Below are 23781 nucleotides of genomic sequence, written 5' to 3'. Positions count from 1 at the left end.
ACATGACTTCTAAACTTGCTTCTTAATATTCCAGCAAGAAAAAATGTGGATGGATGGGTGAAGGTTAATAGAAGAATCTGCTTGGCAAAACATTTATACTTATTGAAGCTAGTAAGAAAGCACTTTTGTGTTTAGAATGTACTGTAATAAAAACATTTTAAAAGCATTTTGTTGAGGAATAAGGACATTCTCTTTAATACATGAAATTTTCACTGTTAGACACATGTTAGAAAATTCTTGGCTTGAGTCTTACTGGTCCCATGTCCAGATAATGGAACTACATTGAGAATGAGAAACTCATGGTGATTGTTTTTCAAAACCTTTTAAAACAAGTATACCTCACAAATCAAAAAATAGCCCCCAAATAAATACTTTTAATAATAATATGTTGAACATGTGAGTAAGTCAGGAAACTCAAAAGAAAATGAAGTTGTAATATTTGCTAATTAGTAGTTGAATTTCTAATTTTAGCTAAGCAGTAAAAACAGTGTTAAATAAATATATTCAATGCTAGAAAATATATGGAGTGATCCATATATTCATATATTCCTGGTAATAATATTAACTGTTATTATCCTTTGGGAGAGTCACTTGATAATGTATATCAAGGTTTTTTTTAAAAAAAGATGTAGATGTCTAAGTCTTGAGAATTAATACAAAGGAAACATGTTTAATGATATTCATTGTAGCACTACTAAACACAAGAAGTAATCTAAATATGATACTATTGTTAACACATTAAGTTGTTTCCAATATTTGGAACTATAATAATGCTTCAGTGAAAATCTTTAGTCATATAAGATTTGATTTTTTGTTTATTTACATAAATCCCTAATGAAATAATTAATATTATTAAAATTATTATAAAACTATTATGAAATTATTATGAAACAACATGGAGAAATGCTGAAGTATCAAAAAGAATTTTAGGCACACAATAACTTATGTATGCACATATATGAATAAATGTAGAAAAACATAGGTAGAAAAAAATTTTGTATTGCTTTAGGTTAACAGCATACTAAGTTAAAAACAAAAGTTTCTGCAAGATCTTTTTATGGTCTTTACACTTACAAAAAACATTTAACTAACTAATCCTTAAGCACTTATCCAAGTGACATATTTGCTCTGTTTTGAAACTCCTTTTCCTGAGATACCTAAATGGCTTAGTCCTTTGCTTACCTCAGGGGTCAGCTTAAAAGAACAAGTGACTCAACTACTGTGTCTCAAATAGTACCTAATCACACACTCTCTCTCTCTATCTCTCTCTCTCTCTCTCTCTCTCTCACCATGCAGAGTAAGAAGTAGTCAGTTGGCTAGTTTGATTACTGTTTGTCTCCTCCACCAGAATACATTAATCATGACAGCAAGAACTTTCTGTAAGGCCAGTTGCCTCGCCGGGAGCTCAGACACGCCCACTACCCCTCCGGGAGCTCAGACACGCCTCCCCCTCTGGGAGCTCAGACAAGCCCATCCCTCTCTGCGCCTAGAAGCTACATCATAACCCTGCGCCCACTTCTGCACTTGGCACTAGGCTTTGCACTCAGCACCTAGCCAGCCGTTGGAAAACCCCGCCAAAATGCAAAAGAAGCCTTATAAATCTGCCCAATAGCATTGTGCATCCCGCTTACCTGCCAATGGCAGCTTGCCCTGCCCACGTCCTGCTCTCCCACAGCCAATCGGAACGCCTCCACTCCCTATAAAACCCCACATCTGAGAGGAGTCCGTGCGACTTCTCTGGCCCCTCCTGTCAGACCGCAGAACCTCGCCCGGGAGCTGAATAAATTCGCATTGGATCTTCTTGTGCTGGTCTCAGTTTCCTCATTTTAAACTCGGCAATAACCCTTACACTTTCCTTTTTGTCACTATATATCACTAGTACTTAGAACAATATCTGACACATATATAGTAGTTGCTCAACAAATATTTATTCTTATGGGCAGACATAAGAACAATATAACAATAACAAAACTGAGATCATCTGCTCCAGAATTATATTGTAGTTTAGAGTCTCACTTCAGCAGTGACTAGAATATGTATAAATAGATTAACTTTTATATAAGAAATCCTGCTTGGTATTTACCTAGAGAGGCACCTAAAATGAAGATGGTATTACGGGAAATCCCATTTATGGAGCACCTGCATTGTACTGGTTCCACTGAAGGCTCTACCTATAGTACTAAATTAAAATGAGATTTTTCAGAGCAACCTTCTGAAGTAGGCTTTAGCCTACTTTAACAAATGAGAAAAGACAACTTAGAGAATTTACACCTGAGCAGTCCGTAGAGGAGCTGAGATTCAAATCTAGGCTTAACTTCAAAGCCTAACTTCAATGTAATACTCCTAACTTAAATGCATCTTGACTTTTGACCTCTCTGTGAGAACTGACAGTATCAGCAGAGCACAAATGTCATAGCCCAATAGTTCTTGTAAATATGAGACTTCTACCTCTTACCCACTAAGACAGAATGTAAGCAAAGCATGCACAGTGCTGTGTAAAGCAGACTACCTAGAAAACACTATTTCTAGAAATCAGCTTTGATAATAGCAGCCAGATCACAAAACAGCAATAGAAGCAGCTAGGTGTTCAGACCCAAACCATGTAGCTGCAGTTTTTCCATTACCTTGCTATTTTTTCACATGCCTTGCTTTGTTCAACTTTGCTTTCTTTAAAAAGCAGACAATTTATCAGAATTCTGAGGCCTACATATCTGAATCTAAACTAGTAATTTTATATGCTGTCCTGTGTTCTTCCTTTAAACCCCTGAGACATAGAAGAGTTCACTTTACTTCTTATTTACTCTGTCAAAGGATGCCTAGAATCTATTCAAGGGAAACTGAATATCGTTTAAGTCCTACTGTTTAAGAAAAACAAATACCTGCAACCACCCGTCTCAATTTTGTGTAGCATAACAGTGTTTCTCAAATAGTGTGCATTATTCATCTGGGAACTTGACAAAATGCAGATTGCTGGGTCTTCCACCCCGCGTTTTTGATTCAATAGGCATAGGATGGGGCCCAAGATTTTGCATTTCTAACAAGTTCCCAGGTGATGCTGATGTTGCATAAAGCAAATGACACAAAACTGAGCTTTCCTATAGGTGGGTATCACTTGAGAAAACTGTAAGACATGCCAACTATCCTAGAAATGACCCTCATCTAGGCATCTGCAGGACAGCTGGTCTCGAGAGTGGAATAGCAGCGAAGTAACAGCCTCTATTTTAACTTGGGTGACTCTCAGGAGAGGAATCAAAAGCAATCATCAGCTAAACTTGCTGTGATAACCCTGCATTTCCTAATCTAATACATTAAGAAAGTTTCAGCTCTTGCTTTCTTGGAGGATCTCTCTGCGGCCAATTACCTCTAGAGGAAGAATGAGAAATACTGACAATTAAAAGTGCCACAGACAGAGGGAGAGTGTTTATACTCTGGTGAGGCTCTTAGCCACAAGGGAAATTAGAGAGCACCTGCATGGGCTGGATAATGAACAATTAAAAAGAAACACACGTAGACATTGAAGGGCTCATCCCTGCGGGAGGATTCTAAGCCCCAGTGACTTGAGCCATAAAGAGGAATTCTCTGAGCTGATGAATAAATGCAGATGAATTTAATTTCCCAGGAGGCTCAGAGGTTAAACTGTCATTATAGAAATTCTTTGTGACTATGTAACTTGGAGTGAGGCAGGATGCCACCTAATTAATGGACTGAACATATGGCAGGAGACCTGGTTTACAGAAAGCCAGGCATATAAAGGAAAATACAACCTAAGTGGAGCTTCTGATTCATAAATGTCACTTTTGGTCATGTGACTCTATGTATAAATATGTCTTAAGTGTTGTTTCCTGTTTCTATAAAGCCTTAAATGACCACATCAGCCCTGTCTGTTTAGAAGGCGCCTAAGTCAAGAAAATGAGAACTAGCTACCTTCATGGTGCTTTCTGGTCATCCAATGGATTGGGTATTTGTGTGTGTGTGTATCTAACTTATGTCTCTACTTTAAATGTGCCTATGTCCTATTGTTTTGCTTTCAGGGGACTTCTCTATCAAATTAATCCATGGGCAGTATTGACTTGCTGACTGTTCTACTCAACTAATTCTCAGACTTTTATGAATACCAGTACAATATAAATTTACTGTGACACATTTTAATATGATTTGGATTAAGTCTCAATGAAAAATGCTGCTTAGGTAAAATGCCATCTAGAAATGAAATACCTAATGATTTGTGAAAAAGCATTGAGCAAGCTCCAGTGAACAAGCAAATTACTACAAAGCACTTTGCTAGTGGATTCTGTCAGTGCCACTGTATCTGCGTCTATTGCCAGGTACCATGAAAGTAAACAGATCCAACAGCAGAAGAATTGAGTTTCAGGCAAAAGGCAGCTGTGATGTTTTATAAAAAACAAGTTCCATGTTTTTTATAAAACATCACAGCTGCCTTTTGACTGAAACTTGGGCAGAAATGATACCCAAATTGAAATCCCACCTCTTCAACTTTCTCACTGTACAACTTTAAGAAAATCACATTATCTACCTGAAACTCACTATTTTCGTCTATAACTAGGTAAAATGTGGAATAAACTTGCTCTCACAAGACTGAGGTGGCATTAAATAAATTATTTTTAACAATATACATAATAGTATACCTGATATTTAGGAAAGTCTCCATATTAGTAAAGGGCCTGAACACATGGGATTTTCTTTACTCCCTCCTGAAACATCATTAACATGACAGTTAAGGAATTATGTAAATTATAAAGAGCCATAAGGAAAGAGAAAAAAGTAAAGGATATGCCACCAGATGAGATATTAACTAAATTTTCAAGAATTTAAAGTAGATTATAAGAGTGGCAACTGGCTTAACATAAATAAGAAAACCGAACTTATGTCTACAGATAGGAGACACCAATAAAAATCAAGCCATCTTGAATGCCATAACATCAGAGGGGCTCAGGAACTGAATTCATGAGGTGTTCTTCAAGGCTAGAAACAGGACTGGTTGAAAGTCTAAAGAGCCATTAGAAGGTCAGATGCCCTATCTTACCATAAGATACAGTGATTATTTCTGTAAATATTAACAAGAGTCTCAATTATCAGAGATACTGGACACCATGAGGAAAGGAGTCAAGCTCTCTACTGAAAAATGGGAATTAGGTAAAAGCTGACATGCTGAATGGCGAAAAGCCCATTCCCCCATCCTCTTTTTCAATCTCAGAATGTTGGCAAAGAGAACATCTCTTTAGTATAATTGACTCAACAGAAAAGACATAAGATTATCATATTCAGGGGTCACTGAACAAAATGGCCAGAGCATCTTACCTGAGTACCATACAGTCAAGTCCACCAGTCAACAATTTCTGTCCATATCCACGGAGCTTGCAATTAGCATTTTAATGTCTCATTATTAAATAGTAACAGACAACCATGAATCAGCAGCATTTGCAAAGACCAGTGTAAATAACCATAAGGCACCAAGATGTAATATATATCAAATTCCAAACTGAACTGCAAAACATCCCTCCAAATAGGTAGCCAAAGACTATTTGTACAATTCTGAAATTCCTCACTCTTGCTCAGAATATAAAACAGGTAAAGAAAAAGAAAAACTGAGAGAGGGATTCCTTTGAAGAAAACTGTGTTATGAGTGCCCCATCACCACCAAGAAAGATGTGGTATAGTTCTTGATAATCTCAGGCCAAAAGAAGGACTTCAGTGGAACCACCCAGAGAGCTGGATATGTGTGCCTTGGCATTAGTGAGACGCAGTTGATGGTATCAGTCATCCCTGGAAAAAGTCCATAGGCGAGTCCGGCTGAAAGAGCCTATGGCAGCTGAATAGAAAGATGTAGCTAAAAATTAATTGTAATTCCACTGACTGTCAGAGAAAACAGCAAGTTACCCATGGTCCTTCTATGAAAATATGAGAGGAAGAGATGATCTGGAAGCATGTTAATAATTTGTAAGGGGTCACTAGGAGGGAACAATGAAAGCCCCTTGAAAAAAGAATCTTTACAAAACAAATCCTCAATGAAGCATGATAAGGAGAGAAGAGCCATTCAAGACACGTAAAGGGCAATCAAGAGTTCACTGTTGGACCTGTCTTAATCCACAAAAGAATTCAGGGAAGAAAGTCAGAGTTAAACATTGGCCAGGCCTGGAGATCATAAAGCCAATTTAACAACAATCTTAGACAAGTTAGACCATCCTGCCTTCCATTCTCATCTCCATCCTCCCTAGTGTTTCAACCCTAGAGCAGGCAGGTGTCAAGACTGGCAATAAGGGTGAAGGTGGTGGATGCCAAGTGTGGGTCAGCAGAGATGAAAGGCCATACCCCTATCCTCACCTCCTGCAGCTTGAAGGCCCTAAAAGGGAGAAGGAGTGGCTGTCACTTAAAGAGTTAGAAGCCTTAACTATGACACAGACTGAATTACCTAAGGGCTTAGTTTTTGTGTTTTGTTTCTTAAATTGATTTTATATTTAGAATTGTTTTTTAAGAGTAATTAGAAAAGAAAGAGGACTGGCCAAGTTTTTATTTATGAGAAAGGAGAAAACCTTCCCCACTGAGTTTATTATAAAAGGACAGGAAAAGACAAAGTAAAGCAGCTTTCAGATTCCGTATTTGTTCAAAATAAACATAAAAATAAAAAATAAAAAAGATGATTCAGAAAACACATAAAAAACATACAAAGGGGAAAGAATGGGTCATATAGAAAGGATCAAGGATAAAAAATTCTTAATAAAAACATGCCAACCATGGTAGCTGAAAGACAGTGAAGCAATGTCTTCAGAATTATGATGGAAGAGCGTTTCCATTTAGAATTCTATGCCCAGGCAACTTAAGGGCAATGACAGAATAAAAACATTTTCAGATATTCAAATTCTCAAAAATTCATTCTCAGAAAGCTACTATAGGATGTGACCCACCAAAATAAAAGTGGTAACACATATAAAACAAAGACATGGGATCCAGGAAAGAGAGGATTCAAAGAAGAAAGTAACAAAAAAAATTCCCAAGAGTAATTTCTAGCTATAATCCTAAGTTAATGAACCAGAATGACTGCTACTCAGCAGGAAGAAATCATTTCATGTTGAATCAGGAGGAGGAAAGTCACCTGGAGGGATATCTCCAGTAAAAAAAAAAAAAAAGAAAGAAAGAAAGAAAAGAAAAGAAACTGACTTATTGCCAGATGTAGTTGGACATTTTGAAAACAATTTTGCAGTTCTGTTACTAACTTAGTGATAAATACAAAGAAAACCAAGCTAATTTTAAAAAGGATTCAAATGTTAACTTTAGGAAAACATGAATGTATACAAAAAGGACACTGTGATAATAAATTAACATTACTATACCTCCATGTGCTTGGCACTGTTCTAAATACTATCCTTGTATTGTCTCTAAATCCTCGTAACAACTGTATAAGGTAGGCAATCTCATCAGGCCGATTTTACTGATGAGGAAAGTGAGGTACAGAGATGTTAAATGACTCGAACGACATCGTATAGTTAATAAATACCACAACCCAGATTTGAACCAGGGAGTCTGACTCCAAAACCCAGACTCTACTGTAGGCAGTTTGCTACGTGGCTTACTTGTGAGTGGTAGTCTATGATTGTCAACATATACACACTGAATCCTGATCTAACCTGTAATTATGATATAATTATACACTGAAAAAACAGGAAAGGGAAAGTTTTTTGGGAGTGAGTGGGGTAATAACAACATTTCTAAATTTCATCTTCCCTGCTAGACAGTCAATATATAATGGTTAAAACTAAAAAAAAAAACAATTCCTAACAATAGAAGTTATGATTTAAAACACTTAAGTAAATAACAGAATAAACAGTTCAAAGAATTTGGAAAGGAGAACTGTATTTGGGGATGAGAAAGGGACTTTATCCCCAAGAGAAAGGGACTCCCTACCTTTCTCCAACGTTCATTTATAAATGTTGGAGAAAGGCAGGGAAGGATGGCATCTAGTACTGAAATGGGTACTTCGATAGTAGTGATAGGAACTAGGACTCCCGTGACTACCAGGAAAAGTGTTGCTGGTCTTATAACTCCCACTGTGGTGTGGGAGGCAGCCTCTCAGGTGGGGTCATACCTTCTGCACCAAACACCTCCCCACAGTGAGCGCAGAAAAAGTGCTCTGGGTGCCATGTCTGGTTCATTGCTGTCAGCACTTTCTGGAAAAGGAACACACAGATATTACAACGATGAGGAGTTGTAACGCATGACCCTGGTTCTAAACAAGTGATTAAAAGCTGGAGGGGAGTGGGGATTCACTTACATCCAGGATGGGAGCAGCACAGTAAGCACAGCGTGGAGAAAAAAGGTGGTGGTAATCGTTGGGGCAGTAGGCCAAGCCACTCCGCTCAAAGAAAGGACTGGAGCCAATCTCTTCTTTGCAATGAGTACAGATAAAATGCTCAGGATGCCATGATTGCCCCAGAGCATGGATCACCTGTGGAGTGAAACGAAGCCTGACACAGGAGCCCAGATGAGTGCTCTATGGCCTGTAGGTTGCATAACTCTAGGGGACACTCTTCACACTGTATCCCTTAGAGACAACACCCTCTGGAGTTACACAACACTGAAGCCTAGACCTAGGTTCCACCGAGGCAATCTGTTGTCTGTGCTTTACAGAGTGATGATAAAAGGATGCCCACTTTCCTGACTGATTACTGTGATGAAAGCCTGTAAACGTTCACTACCACTCCACTACCACAGAGGGTGGCAGAAACAACTTAGAGCACATTGATGAAAAATAAGCCGTAACTGTAGTCATGGCGTGGAAGGCACTCCTGGAAGAGGAAAAGGCCAAATGACAGTTTTTATTCCTCTAGTTTGAACACTTTATTCCATGCCCCATGCAGTTAGGTCTCAAAGCCTTTTATCATAGCTTTGGTGAAGGATGATGCAGAACAGGAGTTTGCAGCTGTGACTTGGAGCTGAGTTCGGCTGGAAATTGTAATCAATCAATTTAGACTGGGAATGTTTGAACAAAGGGAGCAGTGAGAAAGGTCATCTCAGTAAAGGCCGTACAAAAAAGCGGTTAAGAATTCAAACTCAGGAGGGAGTCTCCTGGTTTCAGATCTTACCTCTACCTCTTACTAGGCCTTGGGTACGTCCATTAACATCTCTGAGCCCTCAGTTTCCTTATCTTTACAAAGGGAACAATCATTCTTCTTGAAGGGCTGATGTGACCATTCAATGAGGAAATACTTGTAAAGCACTTAGCTCAGTGGCCAGAGCACTGTAAGTGGTTAGTAATTATTAATGATAACTAAAATATCTTAAAATATAAGGAGCAAGAGCAATCCTTAATGAGACAGAGAGAGACACAGAGGGCTGTAGGACCAAAATTTCAGCCCATCTCACCTTCCCAGCAATCGGTTTCTGACAGGATGCACAATGGCCCTTGGGCACTGTGGCAATGCCAAGGTCCTGCAGTTCCTGCTCCAGACCCTCAAGCATTGAGTCCAGGGAGGCTTTGTGATCCTGCTTGTCTGGTAAGTGTTTCTTGCCAGCATCTGCTGTCACTGCAACCTAGCCCAGGGGAAAAACCAAGAAGAGGTTTTATTCTCACTAGCATCTTCTTATGACTCTATACATTCACCTCTACTGACTGATCTCTTAGCCTTTCCCCAATTTTCCTACAAGGCATTGGAAGAATCTAAAATTTTAACACCAATAAAAATATTTTCATCTCCCTTTCATTCTAAACTCTTCAGGCCAAATGAAATCTGACTAATCTTCTATTTGTAAATTTTTTCTTAATGTAGAAAATTTAGTAAATAAAGATGACACCCTTTGAAAATCTTAGGATGACTCCAGTTCAAAAATTAGTCACATCCCTCTTTTACTCATTTATTCTGCAATATTTGTTGACTACCTGTGTTTGTGCCAATCACTGCTCTAAGTACTTGGATTAAAGCAACGGATAAGACAGACCAAGTGTCTGGCCTCTTGAAATTGCATTCTGTGGGTGATAGACAATAAATAATTAAACAAATAAATATATGCTGTAATGTCAGATAGAGATAAGTTATTTGGGGAGATCAAAGTGACACAGCAAGATGGTGAGAAGAATTGATTTAGATGGAGGTGGTAATCAAAAAGGCCCCTCTAAGGAAGTAATATTTCAGTAGATATTTGGGACTCAGAAATATTGACATTTATGGGAAATGCATTCTAGCGGGAGGGAAGGCCCTGAGGAGGAAAATAACTTGGCACACTAGAAGAAAAGTCAAAGACGTCAGTGGGGCTAGAGCAGAGGGAGTGAGATTGAACACAGTAGGAGAAGGTGACAGAGAGAGAGGCAAAGATTCCATAGGGACTTCATGGCAAATGCTTGGGTTTTATTACAAGGTGATGGTGCCACTGCAGGATTTCAAGCACAGGAGTGAAGGAATCTGGAGGATCCCTGTGGTAGCTGAGTGGAGAATTAAGTGTTGACAAGCAAGAGTGAATACAGGGAGATGATCAGATAATGACTTAGATCAGTGTTATAGGAGAAGGTGGTGAGAAGTGGTCAGATAAGACTTGCTGATGGATTGGAATTATTGAAGCAAAAGCCCAAAATTATTACAAACCATTCAAAGAAAGATCCTCAAATTACAAAAAAAAAAAAAAAAAGGGGGGGCTAACTTACCCTTCATCACTTCATGTCCTCATTCCGGCTCTCTCTACTCCTTTCCAGCTGTGCTACTGCTACCATCTATCTACCGAAAACTTCACTCATCAGAAAACTACAATGGCTCTCCGTTGCCTCCACATCAAGTCTGCACTCATCAGACAGACATTCAAAGCCTCCCATCCACTGCCCTCGCTTTTATCTTTCCCAATCTCATCTTTTATTAAAACTATGCTGTAAAAGGTCTCCATTGTTCCAGGCCAGCTGGGCCCTTCAGTCTCCTGAATGTGATCTGTTACTGTCTGCCTTAAGACCTCCACTTATCTTACTTTTACTGCCTGTTATAACATCACATTAGCACCAATCAAAATGCTCATTTTCCTTCAAGACATTTTGATCATCTAACAGATTTCCTTCCTCCTCTAACACATGTTAGTTAATGTTCAAAAGTTTAGTGTTCAGAAGGTTAGTGTCTGAAAGGTCTGAAAGGGTGACTGACATTAATTATGAAAAATAAGTAAAAATACAACAATATATCTATATCTACATCTCTATCTATTCACTTACATATTTCAGAATACTTCTGAACAGATATAGAAGAGACAGGAAATTCTGCTTATCTCTAGTGGGACAGAACTGGACAGCTAGGGTACAGAGCTGAGAAGGAAACAGTTCAGTGTAAGCTTTTTGTTCTTTTGATTTTTGTACAATGTGAATGTACAGCTTATTCAAAAGATAAATGGGGCTGGGCAGGGTGGCTCATGTCTGTAATCCTAGTACTTTGGGAGGCCGAGGTGGATGGATCACCTGAGCTCAGAAGTTTGAGACCAGCCTGGACAACATGGTGGAACCCTGTCTCTACTAAAAATACAAAAATTAGCTGGGTGTGGTGGCTCATGCCTGTAATCCCAGCTACTCAGGAGGCTGAGGCACGATAATCACTTGAACCCAGGAGGCAGAAGTTGTAGTAAGCAGAGATCACGCAGCTGTGCTCCAGCCTGGGTGACCAAGCAAGTCTCTGTTACCATACAAAAAAAAGATGGCATTATAAATTAAAAATTTAAATAAACCAAGACACCTAAAGCACATGCTAAATCAATTATAAATACAACACAATTAAATCCACTGTAATTTTTTTCTAGTATTTTCAGATATACAGCACAATGAGCCAATCTACCCAGCTTTACTGTAGACATTGATTAGCCCACCAAAGGATGTTAGTCATTAAGGAAAACTTGTTTGTGATGTTTATCTATTCATCTCTCTAATAAATATGTGTTGCTCACGATGTATCAGGCCCTGTGCTGAGCATTGGGATTCCCAAGATAAGCGATAAAGATAAGGTCCCTGCCCTCTCCAATCACACACATTTTTATATACTGCTTTGAAATTATTTCATAGTCACCTCATGAGTATCTATCAAATCCTCCAACCAGATTTAAAATGGTTGGATTCTCTGCCTTAAGGATTCTGGATTATATTACCTTCAGTAAATCTTTAAGCTCATTTATCTGAGATTTCTATTCCATGTCAGACCTGAGCTCACCACTCTGAACAAAGAGGCAGATTTTATCTCAATATGGGCTTGGGACTTCTCACCCTTCCTACTGTCAGAGCCACACTTTGATCTCCTTTCTGTGTCTCAGCTTGCTCACTGGTCTCCTCTGTCCTGCTTAGTCAGGTCTCTTTAACAGTCCTTCCACATCATCAAGCCTTAGATACCTCTGCCCTCAGGGGTCATTGCAACTAAAACCACCTTTCCTTCCATCTCTTTATGTCCAAACTCTGCCTGTTCTTCAGAGTCCATCCTAAGTCTCAACTCCACCTCCCTGATTAAATCTCCATAATCTCTCTACATCCCTAACGTTTGCTCCACATCTTTTTGCAAACCACCTGGCTTTTATTCTATAAATGTTACAGAAACTTATGCCTCATTTTGCCAAGCACACTCTAGCTCCTTGAGATCAAAGTCTGTATTATATACGATTTTTTGATGTCCAAATAACACATAGTACAAAGATGGGTTAATTCGCAGAATTACATTTAGTCCAGAAAAAGCAATGACAACTTAGGAAAATTCCTAAGTGGGAGAATGCAGAGCTGAGTTTCACAAAGATAAACTGGTGACCCCATGGGCCCTGTTCATCATCTGGACTGTACTCACTTTGGCCTGCATCTCACTCAGTTGAGCCATGAGTTCATCCAACTGAGCAGCTGCTGAGGTTTTAGAAGGTGGTGGTGACACCTTTGGCTCTTGGGGTTCACTATAGAAGGAAAACAAAAAAGTCATACAAACAAATCACACTCAAATAAATGTTAAGCCACATATAAAGTACTGAAAATGCAATTTTAATAACGAATCCCTTGGATATAAAGCTAAAATCAGAGATAGAAGGTATTTTTTTAAAATAATATGTACTAGACCAAAAATCTAAACAAGTTCTCACTGCCTTTTGTCTCTATTTCTCCGTAGTCATCTAAGTTATAAAAAGTATTATATCTCCTGTCAGTTATTGCCAAAAAATAAAAATAAACTAGAATATAGATCGGGGGTCCTTGGGTCAAATCTGGCCATGTCCATTCATTTACCTGCTGTCTATAGCTGCTTTTCTTCAGAGCGATTAGTTGCTACAAAGACCTTAGAGTCCACAAAACCTAACTAACTATCTGCCTCTTTGCAAAACAAGTCTGCCAACCTCTGGTGCAGAAAGTTTAGATAATATATATGATAATGGTTTCATATTCATATAATTGTAAGTAAATTTTAAATAAATAAAACTTTGGACCTGATAAACAGAATAGAGATTCTATTCAAGTATCTGCATAATCATTAGTAAAATTAACCATGTATGAGGATATAAATTAAAGCTCAATAAATTTTAAAGTACATCATATAGACTATATTCTTAGATTGCAGTAAATAGAAGTATAAATTAATCATAAAAACTATCCACTTAAGAAAAAACAAAGTACTTCTAAATAATTCATGGGATAAAAAAATTAAACTGAGTTATCAAACCAGTTAGAAATAGCACACACACTAACACACATGCACACACACACACATGCTTTTGGGAGTTGAAAGCTAAATGTTATTGAGAGGGAAGTATATAAATAGACTCAAGTGTGATATTGAAAAATGAGAAAGATAAGAAATAAACAAAACTTCCAAGTCAAGAGTCTCAGAAAAATATAAAATAATTGAACAGAAGGAATGAAAGCATAAATTAATGAAACAGAAAACAAGAAATAAAACAAAACCTAGTTCAACCATTGTGGAAGACAGTGTAGTGCTTCCTCAAGGACCTAGAAATAGATATTCCATTTGACACAGCAATCCCATTACTGGGTATATATCCAAAGGATTATAAATCATTCTATTATAAAGACACATGTACACGTATGTTCATAGCAGCACTGTTTACAATAGCAAAGACCTGGCACCAACCCAAATGCCCATCGATGATAGACTGGACAAGGAAAATGTGGCACATATACACCATGGAATACTATGCAGCCATAAAAAATGATGAGTTCGTGTCTTTTGTAGGGACATGGATGAATCTGGAAACCATAATTCTCAGCAAACTGACACAAGTACAGAAAATCAAACACTACATGTTCTCACTTATAGGCAGGTGATGAACAATGAGAACACATGGACACAGGGAGGGGAGCATCACACACTCGGGGGGCCAAGGGAGGGACAGCCAGGGGGTGGGGAGGTAGGGAAGGGATAACATGGGGAGAAATGCCAGATGTAGGTGATGGGAGGATGCAGGCAGCAAACCACATTGCCATATGTGTACCTATGCAACAATCCGGCATGATCTGCACACATACCCCAGAACCTAAATTACAATTAAAAAAAACTGACAGTTTTGGGGGATCATTGTATAAAATTATCAAATACATAGGAAAACATGGAAAATTATCTAATTCTTCCTATAAATAGCACAGAAACTTTTTAAAATTAAAGAAAAAACTATGGGCATGTGTGGAGAGAGGTTAAATTAGTTGAAATGTTTTTTTTTTAAATCACAAAAAATAAAAAAATCATGGCTAGTTTGTGTTTATACTGGTCATTCAAAAATAGTTCAAAATTAGGAAAAAGATTAATATAATTCATTAACAAATAGGAGAAAAGCTTTATAAACACATTGATAGGTGCTGAAAAAGCAGTAGAAGACAAATTTAACAACCATTTCTGTTGTTGTATATCAAGAAAAAGAAGAAAAAGTCTATAAACTGATAAAATGTGTCCAAAAGAAATCTATAACAAGCCTCATAACTAATTCATTTTTAATGAATTAATTAATTCATTAATTAATTCATAATTAAGCACATTTTTAATTAAGAGAAAGTTGGACATAGATCCTACTACCATTGCCAATCTTCAATGTTATTCTAGAATACATTGTCAAATGCATTTTAAAGTAAAATAAGAGAATTATATATTTGAAATAAAGGCAGTGCACCCTCATTCTTTCTTTTAAAATAGACAGTATAATCATTTCCCAAGAAAATGTAAGATAAATGACTGAACAACCATTGGAATGAATAAAAAAGATCAGGGTGGTGATTAGATACAAGAATAAAATGAAACCGTCTCTTTCCTGTGATCATCAATAAGCAATTTAAAAATTCAATGAGAAAAAAAGAAACTGTTCACAATTCTAACAAAAGTTATAAAATATCAAAGAGGCCGGGCGCGGTGGCTCACGCGGTGGCTCATGCCTGTAATCCCAGTGTTTTGGGAGGCCGAGGCAGGCGGATCATGAGGTCAAGAGATCGAGACCATCCTGGCCAACAGAGTGAAACCCTGTCTCTACTAAAATATAAAAATTAGCTGGGCATAGTGGTGCACGTCTGTAGTCCCAGCTACTTGGGAGGCTGAGGCAGGAAAAATGCTTCATCACGGGAGGCGGAGGTTGCAGTGATCCGAGATCGCATCACTGCACTCCAGCCTGGCGCCTGGCGACAGAATGAGACTCTGTCTCAAAAAAAATTTTTTTAATTAAAATAAAATAAAATATCAAAGAATACATTTAACAAGAAATATGTAAGAATTCTATGAAAAAAAACCATTGGCAGACATAAAGGAAGATCCACATATCCAATTAAACAATGGGCAAAGGACCTGAATAGATGTTTCTCCAAAGAAATAAAAATGGCCAAAAGGTATATGAAAAGGTATTCAACACCATTAATCATCAGGGAAATGCAAATGAAACTATTATGAGATACCACTCCCAAACAGATGGCTATTCTCAAAAAGTCAAAAGATGGCAAATGTTGGCCAGGGTATGGACAAAAAAGAACCCTTATTCACTGTTGGTGGGAATGTAGACTGTTACAGCCATTACAGAAAATAGTATGGAGGTTTCTAAAGGAATTGAAAATAGAAATACCACATGACACAGGAATCCTTCTTCTGGACATACACAAAATAAATGAAATTACCACTTCGTAAAGATCTTCACTCTTAATTTCATTGCAGCACTATTTACTATTCACTATTCACTATAGCCAAGAGGTGGAAACAACTTAAGTGTCCATCAATGGATGGACATCAACGGAATAAAGATATTGTGAAATATGCACACACACGATAGATTATCATTCAGCCTTAAAAAAAAAAAAGGAGATCCCGTTATTTGTCATAGCACTGATGAATCTGAAGGATACTATACAAGTGAAATAATAAAGAAAAATATTCCACGATCTCACTTATAGGTGGAATCTTTTTTAAAAAATAATATCAAATATGTAGAGGTAATGGTGATGAGGGGCAGGAAAGGGGGTGAAAATGGGGACATGTAGGTTAGAGGATATGAAGCAGCAGATATGTAAGATAAGCCTAGAGATCTAATGCACAACATAAGAACTACAGGTAATAAAATTGTATTGGATTTAGTATTCCTGCTAAACTAGTAAATTTTGCCTGTTCTTACCACAGAAACAAACAAAAATGTGTAACTACGTGAGATAATAAATATGTTAATTTACCTCACTATAGTAACCATTTTACTAACTATTCATATCCCATAAAATCATATTGTACTCTTCAAATATGCACAATAAAATGTATATTTTAGAAAAGGCCTACATAAATGGAGATAAATGTTATAATGTCAGTTTCCCCTAATTAAATTGTAAATTAAATGTAATTCAAATAAAAATTCTGATAGAATTATTCAAGCTAATTAATAAGTTGATGTTAAAATTTATGGGATAGAACTCTCAAGACAATTCTGAAAAAAAAAAGGAGGGGGGCGCCGGGCGCGGTGGCTCACGCCTGTAATCCCAGCACTTTGGGAGGCCGAGGCGGGTGGATCACGAGGTCAAGAGATCGAGACCATCCTGGTCTACATGGTGAAACCCTGTCTCTACTAAAAATACAAAAAGTTAGCTGGGCATGGTGGTGAGTGCCTGTAATCCCAGCTACTCGGGAGGCTGAGGCAGGAGAATTGCCTGAACCCAGGAGGCAGAGGTTGCGGTGAGCCGAGATCGTGCCATTGCACTCCAGCCTGGGTAACAAGAGCGAAACTCCGTCTCAAAAAAAAAAAAAAAAAAGGAGGGGGGCTGTGGTGACTCACACCTTGGTCCCAGCATTTTGGAAGGTCCAGGTGAGAAGATCACTTGGGATCTGAAGTTTGAGAACAACCTGGGAAACATGAAAGAGACCTGGTCTCTATAAAAACTAAAAGTTTTAAGGAAAAAAAAAAAAGAGGGAAGACTTGTCTTGATAGATGTGCCTTATAGAGTAACAATAATTAAATTTGTATGACACTGGTAAAAAAAATAGATAGGGCTGGGTGCAATGGTTCACACCTGTGATTCCTTTAGGAAGCTGAGGCAGCAGGACTGCTTGAGCCCAGGAGTTTGAGACCAGCCTGGGCAACACAGGGAGACCCTGTCTCTATAAAAATTACAAAGTCAGTCAGATGTGGTGGCACATCCCTGTCATCTCAGCTACTCAGGAGGCTGGGTCAGGAGGACCACTTTGGCCCAAAAGGCCAAGGCTGCAGTAAGTTGTGATCACACTATTGCATGCCAGCTTAGACAACAGAAACAGAATGAGACCTTGTCAAAAAACAAAAGAGGAGAAGGGAAGGGAGAGGAGAGGAGGGGAGGAGATAGGAGGGGAGAGGATGGGAGAGGATGGGAGAGGGGAAGGGGGTGGGGTGGGGGGAGCAGAAGAGGGGAAGGGTGTGGGGAGGGGAGGGCAGGAGAAGGGAAAGGAAAAGGGAGAGGAGAGGAAGGAAGAAGGGAAGGGAAGGAAGGGAGGGAGAGAAGGAGAGAGGGAGAGAAGGAGGGAGGAAGGGAAGGAAGAGAGGGAAGGGAAGGGAAGGAGGGAAGGAAGGGAGGGAAGGAAGTAAAGGAGGGAAGGAGGGAGGGAAAAGAAAAGGGAAGAGAAAAAGAAAAAGAAAAAACAAATAGGTCGAAGGAGTAGATTAGAAAACCCAGAAACAGGCTCCTGCACCTATAAGAACTTCATATATGATCAATGTGGCATTTCAAATCATCCAAAACAGACTATTCAACTCAATGAATAATAACCTATTTTGGACAAAATAAATATGGATCCCCAACACACCATATACATGAATAAATTTAAGACACATTAAAGATAGATATAAATATTCTTAAATATAAGATAATAGAAAAATGAAAAATATATTTTACAATTTGGGGTAATGAAGGCTTTCCTAAGATGGACATAAAATTCTGAAGTGACATCAAAAATGAAAAATATATTGACACAGCTAAACTCACAAAACTTACATACAAATATTTAAAATATAATATTCAAGTTTTTAAAGAAATCTATAAATAATTAAAAAACAGAAACCTGAGCTACAGATTCTTTTAAAAAGCAGGTTTCAGAAAAAGAAACTAAAATGTTTATTACTATATAAAAACACCCTCAACCTCATTAATCTTTAAATTTGCAATTTAAAGCAATGAGATACCAATATTTACCTATTACTCAAAATTTTAAAAGAGGGATAATATGCAATGTTGGCAAAATATGAATTATATATATATATCTCATAGGTAGGTAAATTTATAAAAACTTTTGCAAGGCAGTATCTATCAACATTTCAGATGCATATACCACTTGATTCAGTCATTTTGCTACTAAGAAAATATCCTACAGAGAAATTGGACATATATATACAAATATATGTGCAAGGACATTTATTAAGGTACAGTTTCTATGAGCAAATTGGAAATAAACCAATGGAGCTAAAGTAAAATAAATTATGGTTCATCCGTTCTATAGAATAACATGCAACTGCTGAGCAGACATAGATTTATATGAATGAAGAAAGACTTCCAACATTTATTGTTAACATAAAAATGAAAAGCCCAGAAAATATAAAAACTATACTTCCAGCCCAGTGCAGTCACTCATGCCTATAATCCTAGCACGTCAGGAGGCTGAGGTAGGAGGACTGCTTGAGCCCAGGAGTCCAAGACCAGCCTGGGCAACATAGGGAGACTCTATCTCTATGAAAAACTTTAAATTTAGCTGGGTGTGGTGGCACCTGCCTGTGGTCCCAGCTACTTGGGTGGCTGAGATGAGAAGACAGCTTGAGCCCAGGAGGTCAAGGCTGCAGTGAGCAGAGGTAACGCCACTGCACTCCATCCTGGGAAACAGAGAGAGACCCTCTTTCAAAATTTGAGAAAAAGAAAGAAAAAATTATACTTCCATTTATATAAATTTATAAGCACATATACATAAGTGTAAATATGCACACACTTAAGTCTGTAAGGAGAACAACCTAACAGCAGTTACCCGTGGAACCGGTAGTGAGTTGGTGAGAGGAAAGACTCTAAGTGGGGTGGTCTCGCTTGTCACCCTATCTATATATTTCCAAATTCTTTCGCTTTTTACGCTCATGAGTTTATGAAATAATTTTGTATCTTAAGCTATGTTTTTAAAACAAAATAAAACATAGGTCATCTATACTAGGAAAATAGCTAACACACATGATCAAGAGATAAGTTGGTGGAGGTGGCCCATGAGACATCAGTAGTGCAATTCACTTATATATCTCAGTTATTATACACACACACACACACTAACATATAATGGTTCTATAAACAACCTTCAATAAATTACACAGTCACAATGTAGAGGTTTCTATTTAAAATTCTTTTAAAGTATATTAATACATGTTAAGCATAGAAAATTTAAAAACTACAGAAAAATATAAAGAAAAAATTTAAAACACACATAATCTCCTTTTCAGGAGGCAATTATTCTGGACATTTTGGCTGATACCATTATGCTTAACTATGATTGTGTGTAATTTTAGAAAACTAAAATTATACTTTTTCCTACTCTTATGCATATAGCTTTCTGTCTTCTGCAACCATAATAGATAACATTTATTGAATGTCTGTCTACACTATGCCTGACCCTCCATACAGAGCTTTATACATGTCCTCTTTAAATCTTCTAAAATAACAACCTTAAGAGGTAGGTACTGTTACCTCCAAATGAAAAAACTAGGGCTTAGAGAAGTTCAAAACTTTTTTGTACATAATACAGTTGGCCAGTAACAAAGAGTTTAGGCCTGCAAACTGCTAAGTTTGTGCTGTCTTTACTGAATTATCTGCCAAAATAATGTTTAAAGGCTATATGGTTTTCAAATATATAATGTACTATATAATTTGTTAAACCAATAATTTATTGCTGGCCACCTAGATTGTTTTCTAACTTTTCCTATTTTAATCAATACTGCTAAACAAATATTTGCACCCATGTTTGATCATTTACATAGAGTGAATTTTAAAAAGTGAAATCACTGGGTCAAAAGGTACAAAAAGGTAACTGACTATGAAATCATGTTTGTAATCAACATTGATTAAGAGAGCTTAGCTAACAACCCACCAAACCAAAACTCTGCCTCACAACCACTCAAACATTTTTATCTCTCTCTCTCTTTCTCTTATCTGCACAAAGATACAAAGCCATAAATACAAGTAAATATTCTGTCTTTCACTAAATATATTTTCAAAAATGAAAACATACACTTACTACTTATCTTTATGTATTTACCAGCCAGGAAAAAGATAGAAGAAAAGTAGAAACTTTTCTCTCTTGAGAACACTGTCTATTGGATACGACATGTCTCATGTTGACTTATTTTTGATCATTTAACAACAGGCCCTCTACTAGATGCAAGATTTTTTGTTTTAATCTGAGAGCAAAAATGATCAAGTATGCAAGTAATTGATTCAATCCATCTTGGAGGTTTCCAAGAAGGCACAGTGGAGCTTTTTCTCACAGCTCCATCAGTCATAATCCCTTAGTAACTGCCACCACAGACAAATGCCTTGGGAATACAAAAGGCAGCAGGACTGTGAACACATTCTTCTGTCCTACGCCCAAATATAGAATAAATTCAGTTTCTTATCAGGGCTTGTATATTCCTAAAAACCTTCCCATCTTACAGTTGGGGCAAATTTGTGCTTATTCAAAGAATTCCCACTGATTTTTAACTAAAGTCCTAGTGCAGTGTAGAAAGGGAAATAGATCATTGTTGTAACACTCCAATAGTTATTGAGTCAACAATATAAAATTCTAGATAAGAAATGACAGACCTTGAAGAGTTAATGATTACTAATTAAAGTGATCACTTCAGGAAATGTTCCTGAAAAGAGAAGAGCCTTTGATTTGTTCCCTGACCTTTTGAAGATAGTAAAGATGCCTGGCTATGTCATCAGCAGCAACTTACTTCAGTGCTCAGAGATTTCAGTGATACGAATCACAAAAGATGCATCTAAAAGAATCCAGACTTAAGTAAGGAGCTTCATTGTGCTGTTGTTTTTTCCTTACTTATTTCTCTGTTATATTTTTATGACTTGTTCCTCTCTATTATTACCAGAATTATTTTTGTTCTTGTAAAAGATACATTTATAAATTATTGCTCATGTTGCTATTGATACATAACTATACTAGAAATGTTATTCCAATGTTATATTCACAGCTAGTATTGAAAATACTTTCAAGGTAGGTTAAAAGCAATGTTTAGTTCATTTAAGCAAGCCAGAGTAAACAGCAGAAACAGAATGCAGGAATCTAATTTTTATGTCTAATATTCTATTTACATGCTAGCCCTCCCAGCTCAGAGTTATACCAGTCTCAGGGATGTGCATCCATCTATTGCATATTTACTAGGTCACCTGGATTTTATGTCACTCTCCCTCAGAGGCATTCAGTAATGGAGAGTACATCAAAGTCCAGTCAGGAAAACATAAACTACATGAGTACACAGAAAGAATTTAGTCCAGAAACCTGATTACACAGGTGAGGGAGAACTAAGAAGCAAAACAGAAGACACTGAGTAACCCAGAAATCACTATTACCCCTAAGCCAAAGGGACTAAGAAAACAGGAAAAGTTACCAGAGCTAGGGGCCCAAGTCAACAGGCAGAAGCTGAAACCACAGCAAACTTGTTGTGCTCCAGCTGAAGCCATAAAGAAGATAAAGCTGCTGACAGAGATTCTGTGGAAACAGAGCGCGTTGGGGGGAAATGCCCTGGATTTCACGGCTTTTTACCCTGCAGTCTCTCCACAGTGCCCCCCTATTGGTTGAAGACAGTGAGGACCGACTGATCCTGGAGCCTGGAAAACCCAAGGATCAGCTCCCCTAGAACATAGAGCAAGAGAAAAAGGAGGAAATGATGGGAAATAAGCCAGAGAGGCCCATACTATGAAGAAGAGTGTGTCAGTAAGTTAGTATTGGAGTGTCATCAATTAATCACAGTGCCAGATATACCGGCTGTTGGTTGGGCTAGGTTTCATGTTATATGTTCATGCATTCACTTGCATTTCTGTTGGAGTCTTGGTTTCCTAGATTTAAGAAACCAAATATTTACTGAGAACCTACTGTGTGCCAGTCACTGTTTTGTTGTTGTTTTTATTTTTTCATTGGGGTTTCAGGGACTGGGAAAGGACTAGGAGGAATTCTCACCTGGCAACATCCTTGGAACTAGAATAAACTGGCAATATGTATTAATAAATTGGCCTCACTTTCACCAAAGTGAAAAGTATCCTTAAGAGGGAAGTTTTAAGAAAACTTCTTGTAGCACATTTCTTCCCTTATTTTTTCCTTGCACGTGTGCACTACTGACTGCAATCCTGAAACCAAATAAGGTGTGGTCTAGTACTCTTTCCCAAGCTTGAATCTTTACTATCTATACTTTATGCCCTTTAATCTGTTTTCCAAAAAGTTGTCTGTTGTTAAAAATTGCAAGCTATAACCAAGGAGAGAATAACTAAATTGGTCTTTTTATTTTTTTTTCAGATTGCCAATTCCACTTTAGCCAGGAGAAATGACTTAGTAAGTGTATCTGTTTCAATATGTAATTTCTCATAAAAGGAAATCCCTCCACCCACTACATAAATCTTGAGCTAATATTGAAAGAAAAAGTAAATACTCATCAGTTGGCTATGAGACCCACTAGCTTAGTTTAACCCTCATCCTAGCTCTGACATTGCTAGAATCTTGCTGAAGTTTCTTCAGGTGTGTTTTCTTTTTCAGGAAACTGGAGCATAACATCTGGACTAGCTTGGACAAAACACCTGTGTTGATTCTGGGAGTATTTACACTTTTTTAGTTGGTAACGGACATAGCATGGACCACCAGCCTAGACAACCCCTCCAGATGCCAGGCAACTTGAGAAGTTGTCAAGTCAGCTTTGCAGAGTTGTACCTATGTTCAAAGACTATGGAAAGAGGAGGATGATATAGGAGTTCTAATAATAAACACCTGCAAAGCAATTTATCACCCAAACAAAGATTGATAACAATTATCTACTAACTTTAATTTTCAAAAGCATTTAATAGAAAAAAAAATACCTGTAGACATTGAGCTCCCGGATTTTGGTAGTATACACGAGCTGCGCCTAAGACATAGAAGTGACAAGAGAAGAGCAAAGAATAAATTTTTGTTATCAGAATGTTGAGGCTTAATGATACCCACATTTAATAGATGTTTGTAGCTTTTAAAGGGGACTAACAAGTGGCATATCTCTGAGCTCCTCTTTCACAAGCCAGAGGAATTACCAGCCGTCCCACAAAGAAAAGCCAAATTCTAAAAAGAGTAGTTGGCATGTCAATAAATACTG

The 23781-nt window shown here is 37.6% G+C and overlaps 1 protein-coding gene across 1 annotated transcript in view; it reads right to left on the bottom strand.

Annotated features, from left to right (window-relative positions):
• Positions 1–23781, bottom strand: part of LPXN (leupaxin) — a 39412-nt gene that overhangs the window by 4664 nt on the left and 10967 nt on the right. The window contains exons 3-7 of the mRNA XM_012471446.2: positions 23513–23559; positions 12798–12897; positions 9379–9546; positions 8288–8461; positions 8102–8183 (exon numbers count right to left, since the gene is read on the bottom strand). Coding sequence (XP_012326869.1) covers positions 8102–8183; positions 8288–8461; positions 9379–9546; positions 12798–12897; positions 23513–23559 — 571 coding nt within the window. The remainder of the gene's footprint in view (positions 1–8101; positions 8184–8287; positions 8462–9378; positions 9547–12797; positions 12898–23512; positions 23560–23781) is intronic.

The sequence above is a fragment of the Aotus nancymaae genome, unplaced genomic scaffold (assembly GCF_030222135.1).
Source record: "Aotus nancymaae isolate 86718 unplaced genomic scaffold, 86718_ANA_hifiasm-v0.15.2.pri h1tg000059l, whole genome shotgun sequence".
Lineage (NCBI taxonomy): Eukaryota > Metazoa > Chordata > Mammalia > Primates > Aotidae > Aotus > Aotus nancymaae.
This window is presented reverse-complemented; position numbering and strand designations above follow the sequence as displayed.